General features: G+C 43.8%; 1 protein-coding gene across 7 annotated transcripts in view; it reads left to right on the forward strand.

The window, feature by feature from the left end:
* Positions 1-16,945, forward strand: part of RANBP3 (RAN binding protein 3) — a 174,962-nt gene that overhangs the window by 46,376 nt on the left and 111,641 nt on the right. For 2 of the 7 annotated variants that reach the window (XM_075123100.1, XM_048830695.2), the window contains exons 3-4: positions 7,952-8,002; positions 11,230-11,430. The exons of 2 other annotated variants lie outside the window; for them this stretch is intronic. In XM_075123100.1, coding sequence (XP_074979201.1) covers positions 7,952-8,002; positions 11,230-11,430 — 252 coding nt within the window. The remainder of the gene's footprint in view (positions 1-7,951; positions 8,003-11,229; positions 11,431-16,945) is intronic. 3 more of the 7 variants (XM_048830697.2, XM_048830700.2, XM_048830699.2) reach the window with 2 other exon arrangements.

Below are 16,945 nucleotides of genomic sequence, written 5' to 3' on the forward strand. Positions count from 1 at the left end.
TTGGTGGTTTCTTCACTGTATACGGATACCTTCTGATACTTTTGTGGTGTGATATCTTCTGGTGCCTTTAGTCTGTAGGATGCAATCTTAAACAGCTTGAGGCTGAGTCTACACTTGCAGAGTTTTTGTGCTGTCAGTTTCACCGGTGAAAGAAAAGCGCTGGCTTGTGTGCTCACTTACTTCCACAAGCATCACTGTGTGTTTACATTTGCAGCACTTCCATGCCGATGAGAGTAGTGCACTGAGGGCACTATCCCACAGCGCAGCTCTCTCCGTTTTGACGATAGGTCTTGTGGGAAGGGGGGGAGGGGGAGGATGATTGTGGGGCATCCTGGGTCCCTGCACAGCCTCCTCTCCCCAAACACTGATCAGCACCTTTAGCTCAGCATTGCTCCAAGCCAGGGAGCAGCCATTGTCACCTGGCCAGATGACAAGTGAGCACCTGCCAAAAAAACAGGAAGGGGAGTTTACAGGGGGAGGGGTGGATGTCTGTTTACCTGGCGTCAGAGCAGCAGAGCTGCTGGCCAGAGTGGTCACCTAGGCACTGTGGGATATCCTCCGGAGGCTAAAAGCTCTGTAAACAGGAAGAACGTGTCTTCACTTGCGCATCACTGGCAAGAGCTGTACGCCCCTCGTGCAGATGGTTTTCTTTTTGCAGTGAAACTTCAAACTTTCTGTGAAGAACTTGAGAGCATAAGCTTTCGTGGGCTACAGCCCACTTCATCGGATGCATAGAATGGAACATATAGTAAGAACATAGATATATACACATACAGAGAAGTTGGAAGTTCCATACAAACTTCAAGAGGCTAATTAGTTAAGATGAGTTTCAGAGGAACAGCCGTGTTAGTCTGTATTCGCAAAAAGAAAAGGAGTACTTGTGGCACCTTAGAGACTAACCAATTTATTTGAGCATGAGCTTTCGTGAGCTACAGCTCACGAAAGCTCATGCTCAAATAAATTGGTTAGTCTCTAAGGTGCCACAAGTACTCCTTTTCTAGTTAAGATGAGTTATTATCAGCAGGAGAAAAAAACTTTTGTAGTGATGATCAACATGGCCCATTTAGACAGTTGACAAGAAGGTGTGAGGATACTTAACTTAGGGAAATAGATTCAATATGTGGAATGACCCAGCCACTCCCAGTCTCTGTTCAAACCCAAGTTAATGGTATCTAGTTTGCATATTAATTCAAGCTCAGCAATTTCTCATTGGAGTCTGTTTCTGAAGCCTTTCTCTTGCAAAATTGCCACCCTTAAATCTTTTACTGAGTGGCCAGAGAGGTTGAAGTGTTCTCCTCCCAGTTTTTGAATGTTACGATTCCTGATGTCAGATTTGTGTCCATTTATTCTTTTGCGTAGAGACTGTCCGGATTGGCCAATGTACATGGCAGAGGGGTATTGCTGGCGCATGATGGCATATATCACATTGGTAGATGTGCAGGTGAACGAGCCCCTGATGACATGGCTAATGTGATTAGGTCCTATGATGGTGTCACTTGAATAAATATGCGGACAGAGTTGGCATCGGATTTTGTTGCAAGGATAGGTTCCTGGGTTAGTGGTTCTGTTGTGTGGTGTGTGGTTGCTGGAGAGTATTTGCTTCAGGTTGGGGAGTTGTCTGTAAGTGAGGGCTGGTCTGTCTCCCAAGATCTGTGAGAGTGAGGGATCATTTTTCAGGATAGGTTGCAAATCTTTGATGATGCACTGGAGAGGTTTTAGTTGGGGGCTGAAGGTGATGACTAGTGGAGTTCTGTTATTTTCTTTGTTGGGCCTGTCCTGTAGTTGGTGACTTGCGGGTACTCTTCTGGCTCTCCCAGTCTGTTTCTTCACTTCAGTAGGTGGGCATTGTAGTTTTAAGAATGCTTGATAGAGATCTTGTAGGTGTTTGTCTCTGACTGAGGGATTGGAGCAAATGCGTTTGTATCGTAGAACTTGGCTATAGACAATGGATCATGTGGTGTACTGGATGGAAGCTGGAAGCATATAGGTAAATATTGTGGTCAGTAGGTTTCCGGTATAGGATGGTGTTTGTGTGACCATCACTTATTAGCACAGTAGTGTCCAGGAAATGGACCGCTTGTATGGATTGGTCTAGGCTGAGGTTGACGGTGGGATGGAAATTGTTGAAATCATGGTGGAATTCCTCTAGGGCTGCTTTTCCATGGGTCCAGACAATGAATAGGTCATCAACGTAGCGCAAGTAGAGTAGGGGTTTTAGGGGACGAGAGCTAAGGAAGTGTTGTTCTAAGTCAGCCGTAAAAGTGTTAGCATACACTTGGGCCATGCGGGTACCCATAGCAGTGCCATTGACTTGAAGGTATACATTGTCCCCAAATGCGAAATAGTTGTGGATGAGGACAAAGTCACAAAAGTCAGCCACCAGGTTTGCCGTGACATCATCAGGGATATTGTTCCTGATAGCTTGTAGTCCATCTTTGTGTGGAATGTCGGTGTAGAGGGCTTCTACATCCATAGTGGCCAGGATGGTGTTTTCAGGAAGATCACCAATGGATTGTAGTTTCCTCAGGAAGTCAGTGGTGTCTCAAAGATAGCTTGGAGTGCTGGTAGCGTAGGGCCTGAGGAGAGAGTCAAAAAGGCTGAAAAAGGAGGTGCTGTCGTCATCATGAATAAGTTGGAATATGAACAAGAGGCTGCTAGGCAGCTCTCTAACTCCACGTTCTACAGGCCATTATACTCTGATCCCACTGAGGATTACCAAAAGAAACTACACCATCTGCTCAAGAAACTCCCTGAAAAAGCACAGGCATTCACTGTGCAGACCCATGCCTAGAACCCCGACCAGGGGTATTCTGTTTGCTATCCAAGATCTATAAACCTGGAAATCCTGGACGCCCTATCATCTCAGGCATTGGCACCCTAACAGCAGGATTGTCTGGCTATGTGGACTCTCTCCTCAGGCACTACGCCCTCCTTCATCTCAGAGTCTAAGGCCTAGTGCCCTCGTCCATCGAAGTGCATCTGGCAGCCATATCAACCTTCCTCCCGCCTGTCCAGGGCCACACAGTATTTTCTCACGCCATGATCGGTTGATTCCTTAAGGGCTTAGATCGCATCTGTCAGTATGTTAGGCCCCCTGTTCCACAGTGGGACCTGAACTTGGTCCTGGCCAGGCTGACAGGGCCTCTATTTGAGCTGCTTATCACATGCTCCTGGTCCCACCTTTCATGGAAAGTAGCCTCTCTTGTGGCAATCATGTCTGCTAGGAGGGTCTCGGCGCTCCAGGCCCTGACCTTCTAAACCCCGTATACGGTATTTCATAAAGCTAAGGTGCAGGTCCACCCACACCCTTCGTTCCTTGCCAAGGTGGTCTCCACCTATCATATGAACCAAGACATTTTACTTCCTTCAGTCCTAAGCCTCACACGTCTAGTGAGGAGCGCTGTCTCCACATGCTAGATGTGAGACAGGCCCTGGCTTTTTACCTGAAACGAACAAAACCATTCAGGAAGTCTTCACAGCTGTTCATCAGTATGGCTGAACGAATGAAGGGTCGACCGATCTCCACTCAGTGGCTCTCCAGCTGGATCACTTCATGTATCTGTACTTGTTATGACCTGGCGGGAGTTCCCCCGGTGCTGATTGTGAGAGCACACTCGACAACGGTGCAAGCCTCGTTGGCCGCCCTTTGGCTCACGTCCCTATTCAGGACGTTTGTAGGGCTGCTACATGGTCATCAGTCCACACGTTCACCTCGCACTGTGCGATCGTCTCCCAGACCAGGAAGGACGCCGGGTTCGGCAGGGCAGTGCTCCGTCCTGAGTGTCTGTGAACTACTTACCTCCAACAGGTATAGTTTGGGAATCACCTACTGTGAAATGCACATGAGCAATCACTCGAAGAAGAAAAGATGGTTATCTTTTCCATAACTTGTGTTTTTCAAGATGTGTTGCTCATCCATTCCACATCCCACTCTCCTTCCCCAGCAAGAAGGAACTGAGGGTCGGGGGAGCGCGCAGCACCCCATATACCGTGCCATGGTAGTGCCATTCCAGGGGTCACTAGGGGTGCTCCCCTACAGGTACTGCTAAGGGAAGAACTTCAGGCATGTGGCAAGCACAGACACCTACTGTGGAATGGACATGAGCAACACATCTCGAAGAACACCAGTTACGGAAAAGGTAACTGTCTTTTCCTGCCCTGATGTCTTGCAGATTAAAGACACACACAAACAAAAAGCATAGTGGATGTGAATGCATGCAGACAAATGAATATGGACCAACAATATTACGTGGAGTGTAGTTTAAAAATAAAATAACTGGGATTAGAGGTAGGGAGTAGGGAAGGGAAAGAGGAGAATCACATATTGCTTGCCAAACCATGATTAGCAGGATGTCTGTTGTAGGTGGTATTGCAGTGGGGAACCCTAAGGAGGGATTTTAGTGGGGAGTTTTTTCCATGCATGAGAAAAAGAGGAGTGATGTTAAGGGAGAAGCTGACTGGTAGGTAGCAAAGGCTGGGAATACTAGCAGAGCAAAGGGAGAGGGCTGACTTCTCAATAGGTTACTAGGTAAGCTAAGATTGGCATAGATATGAAGGGCTTTAAGAGTAAAGACAAACTTTTATTTGTGGAGGCAAAGGGGGAGTCAGTGCAGGGACTCAGAGTGGGAGAAGGGGTTAATATGGTTAGAGTGACATGCCAGGAAGATAATTTTAGCAGCAGTATAATGAATACACTCTGAGAGCAGAGACTCTGAAATTTGGCCAGAAAGAGGGCATTTCAGACTTGAGTGAGAAAAGTTTCATTGGGATGGGTGAGGGCAGAAGCCAGATCAGCAAGGACCAATAATGGAATTAGATGGTAATGCCAGATGGCACTTGCATACTGCACATTCAGTTAGTTTGGAGAGGAAGGATAGAACAGATTTTGGGCAGTAATTCGAACTGAACACAATAATTCAGTGGTGGTCTCCCTCCCCAATGCTATATTCAGAGATATTGCCTCCCTAGTTCTACTTGAAATTCCCCCCCTTAATATATGCAAGCATCATTTTAATTGTTTTCACTTTTGCATTGCACTGGGAACTCATGTTCAGTTGGCTATCCTCCATGCCCCCTGAATCCTTTTTAGAGATCCTGCTTTCTAAGCTGCAGTTCCCCATTCTATAAATTATGTCCCATTTCTTTGTTCTTAGATGTATTACTTTGCATTTGGTATTATTAAAATGCTTGTAGGATTCTTCCAGCTTACCACGCGATTCAGATAGTTCTGTTTAAGAGACCTTGGGTTTGTCATCATTTGCCACTCCACCAATCTTTGTGCAATCTGCGACCTTTATCAGCAATGGTTATAGAATTTCTTCTAGCTCACTTATTAAAAAGTATAGAGTAGCATTAGGAAATGAACAGATTCCTGCAGTTCTCCATATAACCATATCCATTTTATGATGATTCACCATTAGCAGTTATATTTTGAAATCAGCCAATATTGAACCAAACCTGTAGTCTTATCAAAAAATGGTAGTTTTCTTGACAAAACCATTTTCCGTAAAACAGTGATGCTGGGCATTAATTATGTTACCATCCCTCAGTTCTTTGTCTCATATCCGCTGTTCTATTCTTTTGTCCAGGACTGATGTCTGGCTAATGCCACTAGTAATACTAGCCCATTTCATCAGATGCATCCGATGAAGTGAGCTGTAGCTCACGAAAGCTTATGCTCAAATAAATTGGTTAGTCTCTAAGGTGCCACAAGTCCTCCTTTTCTTTTTGCGGATACAGACTAATACGGCGGCTACTCTGAAACCTTTCTTATTCATGATACTACTGGCCAGGGATTTTTCACTGATATCTTTAATCTTCCCTTTTGTTAATTGTATGCATTTCTGTTACTTTGAATCTACTGATGTTACCATTTATGTTGTGGTAGCCCCTAAAGGCCACAATTTGGTTAGGCCAAGTTATACTAGGAGCTGAACAGATGTAATAAATGAGTGTCTGTGCCTCAAAGAGCTTAGTCTGGAAAACAAGACATAACACGTTGACAAGACAAGTGGTCTGCATTGGGGGATACAGGGGAGACAAGGTGATAATAGATGTGTGCAGTTCTTAGCCAGTTAGTAGCAGTGATCACAACTTCTCACCTGCCTATTCATTATCAGGTAGTAGTTTTATGTGTGCATTCCAGCAGAGGTGAGTTTTGAGGAGGAATTTGAAGGAGGAAGGGTGATGGCTTTACAGATTTTGATTGGGAGCTTTTCCTAAGGGTGGTCTGAGAAAAAGCATGGAAGTGCTTGTTGAAGAAATAGGTGATGGAAGTTAACATCATCACTAGAACAGAAAAGGTGGGGTTCAGCCTGATGAGAAGAAAATTGTGGAGGGGTTTGAAAGTAAGGATGAGAAATTTTGTGCTGGATGCAGTCGAAGTGGTGAAGCTCTTGGAGAGATGTCAAGAGTGGACGTTGATATAGGTGGAGACCAAGAGCCAGGAAGATGATTGCAGTAGCAGCACTTTAAATAGCTCTGAGAAGTTGAGATTGCCGTATTGAGTGGGGCAGAGAAGTTGAGATTGCCGTACTGAATGGGGCAGAGAAGAAAGTTCAGGTCTTGGAGATCTTCAGGAAGAAACAGTAAGATTTAAACATGGCTTGGATGTGTGGGTCACTGGAGAGGTTTAGATCAAAGATGAAGCCAAAACTATGGCCTACTGACAAGTAAGATGGTGGTGATATCCACCATGACTGATAATGGTAGGAGGGGAGGGCTTTGAGGGAAAAGTCAGGCCATTTCAAGTTTCAGGTGAGGGCTAGGCACCAGGAAGAGTTTCGATGGAGGGAGATCTGCATAGAGATATCAGTCAATGCCATGTATGTGGCCAGTCAAAGAACTATGATGTGATTGGAATAACAGAGACTTGGTGGGGTAGCTCACATGACTGGAGCACTGTCATGAATGCGTATAAACTGTTCAGGAAGGACAGGCAAGGGAGGAAAGGTGGAGGAGTTGCACAGTATGTAAGATAGCAGAATGATTGCTCAGAGCTCCTGTATGAAACTGGAGAAAAGCCTATTGAGAGTCTTTGGGTTAAGTTTAGAAGTGAGAGCGACAAGGGTGATGTCATGGTGGGCGTGTGCTATAGACCATCGGACCTGGAGGATGAGGTAGATGAGGCTTTCTACAGGCAATTAACTGAAGTTTCCAGAACACAGGCCCTGGTTCTAATGGGGGACTTCAGTCACCCTGACATCTGCTGGGAGAGCAATACAGCAATGCACAGAAAATCCAGGAAGTTTTTGGAGAGTGTTGGGGGCAATTTCCTAGTGCAACTACTGGAGGAACCAACCAGGGGCCGTTCTCCTCTTGACCTGCTGCTTACAAACAGGGAAGAATTGGTAGGGGAAGTAGAAGTGGGTGGCAACCTAGGCAGCAGTGACCATGAGATGGTTGAGTACAGGATCCTGAAAAAAGGAAGAAAGGAGAGTAGCAAAATACAAACTCTGGACTTCAGAAAAGCAGACTCTGATTCCCTTAAGGAACTGATGGGCAGAATCCCTTGGGAGGCTAATATGAGGGGGAAAAGGAGTCCAGGAAAGCTGGCTGTATTTTAAAGAAGCCTTATTGAGGGCGCAGGAATGTGCAGAAAGAATAGCAAATAGGGCAGACGACCAGCTTGTCTTAACAGTGAAATCTTCAGTGATCTTAAACACAAAAAGGAAGCTTACAAAAAGCGGAAACTTGGACAGATGACTAGGGAGGAGTATAAAAATATTGCTCGAGTATGTAGGGGAGTAGTCAGGAAGGCCAAAAGACAACTGGAGTTGCAGCTAGCAACGGATGTGAAGGGTAACAAGAAGGGTTTCTACAGGTATTTTAGCAACAAGAAAAAGGTTAGGGAAAGCGTGAGACCCTTAATGAATGGGGGAGGCAACCTAGTGACAGACGATGTGGAAAAAGCTGAAGTACTCAATGCTTTTTTTTGCCTCTGTCTTCACAGGCAAGGTCAGCTCCCACACTGCTGTCCTGGGCAACACAGTATGGGGATGAGGTGAGCAACCCTCAGTGGTGAAAGAACAGGTTAAGGACTATTTAGAAAAGCTGGACATGCAGAAGTCCATGGGTCCAGATCTAATGCATGCGAGGGTGCTGAGGGAGATGGCTGATGTGATTGCAGAGCCATTGGCCATTATCTTTGAAAACTCATGGCGATCGAGGGAGATCCTGGACATTTGGAAAAAGGTAAATATAGTGCCCATCTTTAAAAAAGGGAAGAAGGAGAACCCGGGCAACTACAGACAGGTCAGCCTCACCTTAGTCCCTGGAAAAATCATGGAGCAGGTCCTCGAGGAAACGATTTTGAAGCACTTGGAGGAGAGGAAGGTGATCAGGAACAGTCAACATGGATTCACCAAGGGGAAGTCATGCCTGACCAACCTGATTGCCTTCTATGATATAACTGGCTCTGTGGATATGGGGAAAGCAGTGGACGTGATATATTTTGACTTTAGCAAAGCTTTAGATATGGTCTCCCACAGTATTCTTGCCAACAAGTTAAAACAGTATGGATTGGATGAATGGACTATAAGGTGGATAGAAAGATGGCTAGATTGTCAGGCTCAGTGGGAAGTGATCAACAGCTCAATGTCTAGTTGGCAGCGGGGTGCCCCAGAGGTTGGTCCTGGGGCCGGTTTTATTCAACATCTTTATAAATGATTTGGATGATGGGATGGATTGCACCCTCAGTAAGTTCGCAGATGACACTAAGCTGTGGGGAGAGGTAGATACTCTGGAGGGTAGGGATAGGGTCCAGAGTGACCTAGACAAAGTGGAGGATTGGGCCAAAAGAAATCTGATGAGGTTCAACAAGGACAAGTGCAGAGTTCTGCACTTAGGACGGAAGAATCCCATGCACCGCTAGAGGCTGGGGACCGACTGGCTAAGCAGCAGTTCTGCAGGAAAGGACCTGGGGATTACAGTGGATGAGAAGCTGGATATGAGTCAGCAGTGTACCCTTGTTGCCAAGAAGGCTAACTTGGGCTGCGTATTTTAGGATCATTGCCATCAGATCGAGGGAAGTGATTATTCCCCCTCTATTCGGCACTGGTGAGGCCACATTTGGAGTATTGCGTCTAGTTTTGGGCCCCCCACTACAGAAAGGACGTGGACAAGTTGGAGAGAGTCCAGCGGAGGGCAACAAACATGATCAGGGGGCTGGGGCACATGACTTATGAGGAGAGGCTGAGGGAACTGGGCTTGTTTAGTCTACAGAAGATAAGAGTGAGGGGGGATTTGATAGCAGCCTTCATCTACCTGAAGTGGGGTTCCAAAGAGGATGGAGCTAGGCTGTTCTCAGTGGTGGCAGATGACAGAACAAGGAGCAATGGTCTCAAGTTGCTGTCGGGGAGGTTGAGGTTGAATATTAGGAAAAACTATTTCCGTAGGAGGGTGGTGAAGCACTGGAATGGGTTACCTAGGGAAGTGGTGGACTCTCCATCCTTAAAAGTTTTTAAGGTCAAGCTTGACAAAGCCCTGGCTGGGATAATTTAGTTGGGGTTAATCCTGCTTTGAGCAGGGAGTTGAAAGAGACCTCAGGAGGTCATCTATTCCAACTCTAATTTTCTATGATTCTGTGTGGATGAGATCACCCAGAGATAGGGTATAAAGGAACAATAGGAGAGGGGAGCTGAGGCATTGCTTTCAGCTTCCCTTTTTTCCACTTGTTATTTACATTTGGAATGTTTATTTTACAACCATAAGGGCGAAACATAATTGCCTTTTCAAGCCCTAAGGGGGAGGGGAGGGGAAAGGGCATCAAAATTATGTAATTCCTTAAATTTTTGGGTGTAAATAAAGTTCTTCTCCACTACTTTCTTCCTGATTTCCTAGACTATTTTAAATTGGTGTTTGGGGTTGGCAATAAAGCTTTGATTTTGAAAACTTAAAACACCCCAGTATCCTGACCATTTTTGAGCAAAACCTTGTCTTTCAGATGAGACATAAAATCAAAGTTTTGTCCTCTTATGGGTCATTTACAATCCAATTCACTTTTCACAAAAGTAGAGATGTAGTTTGCATATTTACCATTGTGCTTGCCTAAAATAAACCCTATTGATTCAGTTGTATATAGCATTCTTGACTTAATGTAATGTTCCTCAGTGCTTTTAAACAGTTTTTGTGTTTGACCTGGAAGGTGGCTGCATTTCAGTGGTGGATGAAATGATCATGTAGTTGTGTATCATCTGATGTTTGAGAAGGGCTTTGAATTCTAAAGGATGTGAGGTGCTGTTTAAATAAAACATGGTAGTGGTGGTAGTTTCTTATTAGATACACTTGGTCCAGAAGAAGGGTTCTCTTCTGTTGACTGCTTTGTAAGAGAGATTCAGCCATGGCTACATCTACCTTACAGGTTTCAGAGTAACAGCCGTGTTAGTCTGTATTCGCAAAAAGAAAAGGAGTACTTGTGGCACCTTAGAGACTAACCAATTTATTTGAGCATGAGCTTTCGTGAGCTACAGCTCACTTCATCAGATCTACCTTACAAAATCTCAAATCTTTGCATTGCTTGGGAAATTTTGTTGTTCTACAGATGGAGAGCTGAGAGACAGGAAATTTAAGTGATTTGACCAAGATCATTCAGGGAATCTATGGCAGAGGTGGAGCTGAACCCAGATTTCCTGACTATGAGATCCTTTTCATTCTAGTAATGATGTAATTTAATGTCAATTCAAAGAAAAGACTATCTGCCACTGTTTTTCAGAGAATGCATTGACACATGAACACAAAAGTGTTTGTTTTGCGAATATTGATATATTATGTTTAAAAACCAACAAACACTACTCTTAAGCTGCATAGCCTGTAACAGTGGAATAATCCATTATTTCCAGCAATTGTCTGTTTGCTATTTGTTTCTCTGAGTTGTTCCCACTAGGTAGGTAGAAGCTGTCAATCAAGGCTCAACAAAGGGAGAAACTAAACCCCAATAACCCTATGGATCGGGAGGTTGGGGCTGGCAGAAAAGCGGTTTTGGTTAGAGGGCACTAGTAGTTTTGGCTGCCTTTTTAAAGTGTATGTGCTCCATCTGATGCTTATTTGATGGGGGACTAATTCAGTTATAGGTTCTTACCTGTTTCATGCTATCTTTCATTGGAGCAACAACTTCTGCCAGGTCACAAAAATGGTGAATGTAAAAAAGGATTAGTAAATCCTGTCACTTGGACAACTGCTCCATCATGTTGCAGCCTTGCATTGAAGGGACACTGTCTTTTTTGCTCCCAGTCCCCTGCAGAGCAAAAAGGTTTGTCGGATTCAGGCGAGGACCCACAGGGAGAGGCTGAGTCCCCCCACGGTGGTATGGGTCACACAGAATCAGCTGGTGAGCGCGACTTTGAGCTTCCTGCTCCCGCTGTTGCCTCAGTCAGTGCTCTGATTCCTGCTTCTGAAGCCCAGCTTGCTCCTATTCAACAAGAACTGGCAGGGGTAAGTGCGAACGTACCGAGTACTTCTGCTGCTGAGGGGATTTAATTTTTTTAAAATTCTGTCCATTTCCCTAAAGGGGTTAAGTGATTGCTGTTAACTTTAGGTAATAAGTCTCATTGTTAATAGTTTTCCCAGTTTCTGTGTTACTCCCTCCAGTAAAGCCAGTAGTTCAGCTGGTAGAAATAAAAGTTCTTCTATAATAGGACTCTTTTAGTAGGGAGAGTTTTAAGAGACCGGTCCTTTATCAAAAATCTCTTCAAAGGGTGAAAAGAGATGTAGTGCTTCCAGGAGCAAGAATTTTCCCAAGCCAGAAGGGGAGGTGGGGAGGGGGGTTAGGGAGGGAGTTCGCAATAATCTGAAAAGCAATGGAAGTAGCTATTGTCCAGTTATCTGAGAAAGAAGGGGATTTTTCTGACAGTAGGTCATAATCCTCCAGTACAATAAAGCAAGAAGAGCTAAAGAGCATGTCATTCGCCCGTTTTAGAGGATGTAATTTAGAAGCTGAAAGAGAATTTCCTAATGCAGGCAGAAGAGTGAAACTGTAGATTTGAAAAAAAAAAAAAATGTAAATTCAGTTCCGAAAAGTAGGTAAAGTTGTGGCTTTGTTAGCTAAAGACTGTGATCCTTGCAGAATAGGAGAGACTATTTTCAGAAAGATCAAATGGACAGACTGGTGTTACCATGTATTCTGTCAAAGCTATTCTAGTATAGCGCTTAGAGACGAAGGACAGTACACCAATCTGGACAAAACTGAAAAGTCCTTAATGAGAGAGTCTCTGTAAAGCCTTTTTATGAGATGCCTCTGTGAAAATGCAGAGATTTTCAGATGGGCTGTATGTTCAAATAAGGTTGCTAAATATCATTGGCTGAGACAATGGAAAGCTGATACCCAAATGAAATAGTTGCTAGTATCCTCTAAATTGGCCAGGAAAAGATTCTTTGGACAGCCCTTCAAGAAAGTGAAGCCCAGAGAAAAGAAAATAGCATTGTTATCTGTCGAACTCTTTTAGAGTTCAAGTTCTTATAAAATCTAAGTAGTCCTATTGTCAGGCTAATTAACCCAGAGTTTGAATAGATTCTGGACATGCAAGAACAGTCTTTGGAGTCAGCATCTGGAAGAGAGATCATACAGGAGTTGGGTCTCCAAGCGGACTCTGACAGCTAATTGTCCTTTGTGACGATCATCAGAGCTTTCAAAGAACCCTCAGGAAGATGGGAGCTATTTACTCACTTCTGTGGGGGAGAATGACATTCAGCAATGGCCAATAATTGACCTCTGGAAGTAGGTTCTATCAAATACTCTCAGGATTCCTCTTGATTTCTAGAACAAGATGCAATTAATCTCTTGCCTCAAAATATACTACAGAACCCCTAGCTTTTTTCTGTGCATCTTCTGAGTGCTGATATCACTAAATTCCTGGTTCCATCATAGGCTTTCAGAACATAATTGATCATTCATGTCCCTCAGAAGGCTGGTGAAGTAAGGCTAACTCTAGACCTGGAGGAATTGTAAGTAATGTTGATCTGGCAGTGCACCTAGCACTACTATTACCTGTAGAGACAGACAGACATTGGCTAGGTTCCCTGTTTGTCAAGTTTACCCTTCGTATCGTGGGGATGGAGGGCTTTGAGAGCTGGTTTCAGTTCCTTGATTTTCTGCTAGTCGTCTGGCCCAGGTTAGCGTACACCAGAGGCTGCTCTAATCTGCACGAGCTTGCAACGGTGCCCAAGGGATCATCTGCTAGCTGAATTTACCTGGAGGAAAGTGTGCTCAGGTCTCTCCTTCCCACTCTCTGCAAGTGAGGCTGCAGGGCATGTGGCATGGTAACTAGCTATGTAAGCTCAACTCCATCTAGGAGAATGCATCTACAGGCTCTGTCCCAGCGCTCTAAAAAACCCACCTCCATGAGGAATGTAGCTACCAGCACTGGGAGCATGGCTTTGTTTACACTGGCGCTTTACAGCACTGTAACTTGCTGCGCTCAAGGGGGTATTTTTTCACACCCCTGAGTGAAAAAGTTGCAGCACTGTAAAGTGCCAGTGTAGACAAGCCCTAAATTCTGCCTGTTTTGCCATGACCCTTTAACAATGATATATGTAAACAAATTATTGTAGCAGCCAGGCAAGATACTAACAAACTTCAACTGGACTTTATTTTTTTAAAGTGGAAACCTCTTTTCCAAGCTGCTGCTGCTGCACCCTCAATAGCTCTCCCTCAGACTCTTCAACTCCTCCCCTCCCTCCTTCCTGTTTCCTATCCTTTCAGACTCCCAACAGCCAGTGCTCCCAATTCTAATCATTACAAGCAACATCTAAACACCACATTCCCTGCTCTGTTAAGAAACTTTCCCAATTACAATAAACATTGTTGTTCTAACCACAGGAACAAATAGGAAGCAAGGCACTATACTGTTGACGGAAGTATTACACTAAAAACACTATAGATACTATATAACATAGTCTCTAGTCCAGACAGGGTCTGGGTCTGACAGGCTGTCTCTCAAGCCCTGGTTCCAGTGCAATGTCTTGTTGTGTTGATACTACGGTGAAGTCACCCAATGCAGACTGGGTGTTGGCATAATCTCCTCTTGGTGCATAGGCAGGTGCAAGATAAGAAGCATTCCATACCCACCCATCAGAAAGTCGATAGGTGTAAGGTCCCTTCTTTTCTCTATGATTTTAAGATGAACTGTGAATTTATGGTCCCCTTTGCATAAAATTACAGGTTTTCGTATCCTAACGAAGGAACCACACTGGAATTTTGGTTCCTTAGCACGCTGCCGCTTGTTTGTGAAAGCCTTATACTTTGCTTGGTTCTGTTCAACTGTTTTTCTCTTGTAATTGTTTGTCTGCAGCGATAGTGAACTTTTCTGCAAAGGACTCACAGCCTGGACTGTGCCTCCTGTATCCATGCCCATTATTTTGGCTTCAGCTGTAGCTGACTCAGTCTGGGTAGCAATGGTTATTGCTTTTTCTAGTGTAAATTGCGTTTCTAGAAGTAAACGTTTTCTTACACGAAGCATGGTTGTTTTCTCAATGAGTGGTCTCTAATCATCTCATCTACCATATTCCCAAAGTCACAAGTTACAATCAGACTCCTCAGGGAAGCAATATACTGCATTATAGTCTCCCCTAGTTTCTGCTCATGCTGGCGAAATCTGTAGCGATTAGCTACTACATTCACTTTTGTTTCAAAAAAGTTCTTTAATGCAGTGAGTGCAGTCTCATATTTATCATCTGCAAGGGGAAAAGTGTAAAATATACGCTGCCCTTCTGCTCTAAGGCAGTGGATTAGCAGAGCATGCTTGCTTTCTTCAGAAATCTCTGTAGCACTGATTGCAAGCAGGTAAGTCTCAAACATATGGATCCAGGCAGTAAAAGCAATTGGAGGATCACCAGGGCTTTGTAGAAAGGGTGCAGGTGGTTCAGAGGCAGAAGATCCCACCCTCATCACCAAAATGTTGTAGTAGCCAGGCAAGGTACTAACAAACTTCAACAGGACTTTAAAAAATAAAGTGGAAACCTCTTTTCCAAGCTGCTGCTCAGTAGCTCTCCCTCAGCCTCTTCAACTCCTCCTCCCTCCTTCCTGTTTCCTGTCCTTTCAGACTCCCAACAGACAGTGCTCCCAATTCTAATAATTACAAGCAACGTCTAAACACCACAAAAATATGGAATTTAAGGACACAATGGACAAATAAAGAAAAGATAGTGTTTGTGTGCATTGAAGAGAATATGCTGTCTCTTTAGGCCATGCATTTTACAGGAGAAAGACACTCAGGTGAATTGACTGAGCAGAAAGATGCTACAGGATGAATGACATCTGCATAGAGAAACATTAATGAATACCATTTTATTTAATTTACCATAAATGACCTCTGAAATGTAGTAATCCGAGGTTCTCTTCTTCATCAGGGAATAAATTGAAGTGCTTTGTGTAGATGCCATTTTATATGACTGGCTGCTGCATCTCCTTTTCCTCTAATTTCAAATATGTGTATGGAGAGACTTTTGAGTCACCATGGTGGTTCCTTGCTAACAGAGAAGGCCAGGGTCCTCAGTATTGTTTGTTGTTTTTGTACTACTATAAATGTTCATTGTCCTTTGGAAAACGCAGAATAGGACACAGCCCACAAAGAGCATAGTCTAACTCTTTGGTCTTAAAACAAACCCCCTCACCCACTTATCACTGGTGAATGGGAAGCCCCAGTTCTCTCCAGTTTTTGCAGAGTTTCAGGTTACTGTGTACAAGGGGTGGCAGAACTCTTATGCTTATGAAGATAACATTCCAGATGTTAAATGACTGTATGTTAATGTGGTGGTGTCTTTCTGACTCTGTAAACATGTGACAGCCCACTGCCTCTGCAGCTGCTTCTGTTTACCAACCAGCAGCAAAGTAAAATTAAGATTCTGGGCAGCAATGAAACTGTCAATAAACTTGTCAATATGATGCTTCTGTTTGAGAAAGCATTTGGAAGGTTAGAGTAGAGGCTAAAGTAGTGGAGAGATGCAGCAGCCAGGATGCTGTGAAGGAGGAGAGGAAAGCTCCTCACAGCAGGAAGGGGTGGAATTGCATTTTTTTCAGACTTTTGCTAACTAGAGGCTAATACAACAGGTGAAGCCTTTAAGCAGTGTCCAGTTTCAAAGATGACAAGGCATTTAGATGTACTGTCTGAGTCCTTTGAAACATCAAGACCTAGAACACTATATCCTGGTCCCCATGTGGTCTGCAATTCTGTAGGAGTAGAATTTGCTGTGGAACTCACCCTTTGCCACAGAATTGCTCTCAAGTATCTAAGCTTTAAATTAGAAGGCTTGTTTCTGGCCCTCATGTTTGTGAAGGAAACCTTGCTAATGTAACTGTGTAAACCAATGAAATGGTGTCTTCTTTTGTAGGTTTGTAGGTAGCCTAAGACAACAGTTGTGAATTTTGCTAGTCATATCGCTAGAGTGAAAGATCTGAAATCTAAAGACTGCAATTGAAATGTCAGCATTGAAAACTGTATCACTCATAATGGTAGCAAAAACATCCAGCTAATTCCACATGCCTGCAAACTGCTTCCCATGCCTCCAAAAGTGGCAACTGTCCCTATCCCACTTGCTAAATACTACAGCTTCTCCTTACAGCTTCTGCAATGCAGCTGTTTTGTTAGTACAGAAATCTGAGATACTGAAAACTTGAATGTGTGGAGAATGTAAAATAGAATTTACCATCAAAATAAACAACGTTAGGACACTACTGCATAGATTGTATTTATCATACTTAATTTTAAAACACTCATTCTTTAATTTAAATGAAACTGAGACAAAATTGAGTTTCAACCTGCCATGGAGTACATGGACTATATACAATTACCTGGCTATTGAAGTGAGGTTCCTGTGTACCTTGACCTCATCAATCATATCATGCTGTATTTGACAAAAGGAGGAAATTGTCTTCTTAAGTGTATTCTAAATATTGGATTAGAATCAAGCACTATTTCTGGGAGAGAGAGTACCTGATCCTAGGAATATTCTT

Source organism: Caretta caretta, chromosome 25 (assembly GCF_965140235.1).
Source record: "Caretta caretta isolate rCarCar2 chromosome 25, rCarCar1.hap1, whole genome shotgun sequence".
Classification (NCBI taxonomy): Eukaryota; Metazoa; Chordata; order Testudines; family Cheloniidae; genus Caretta; species Caretta caretta.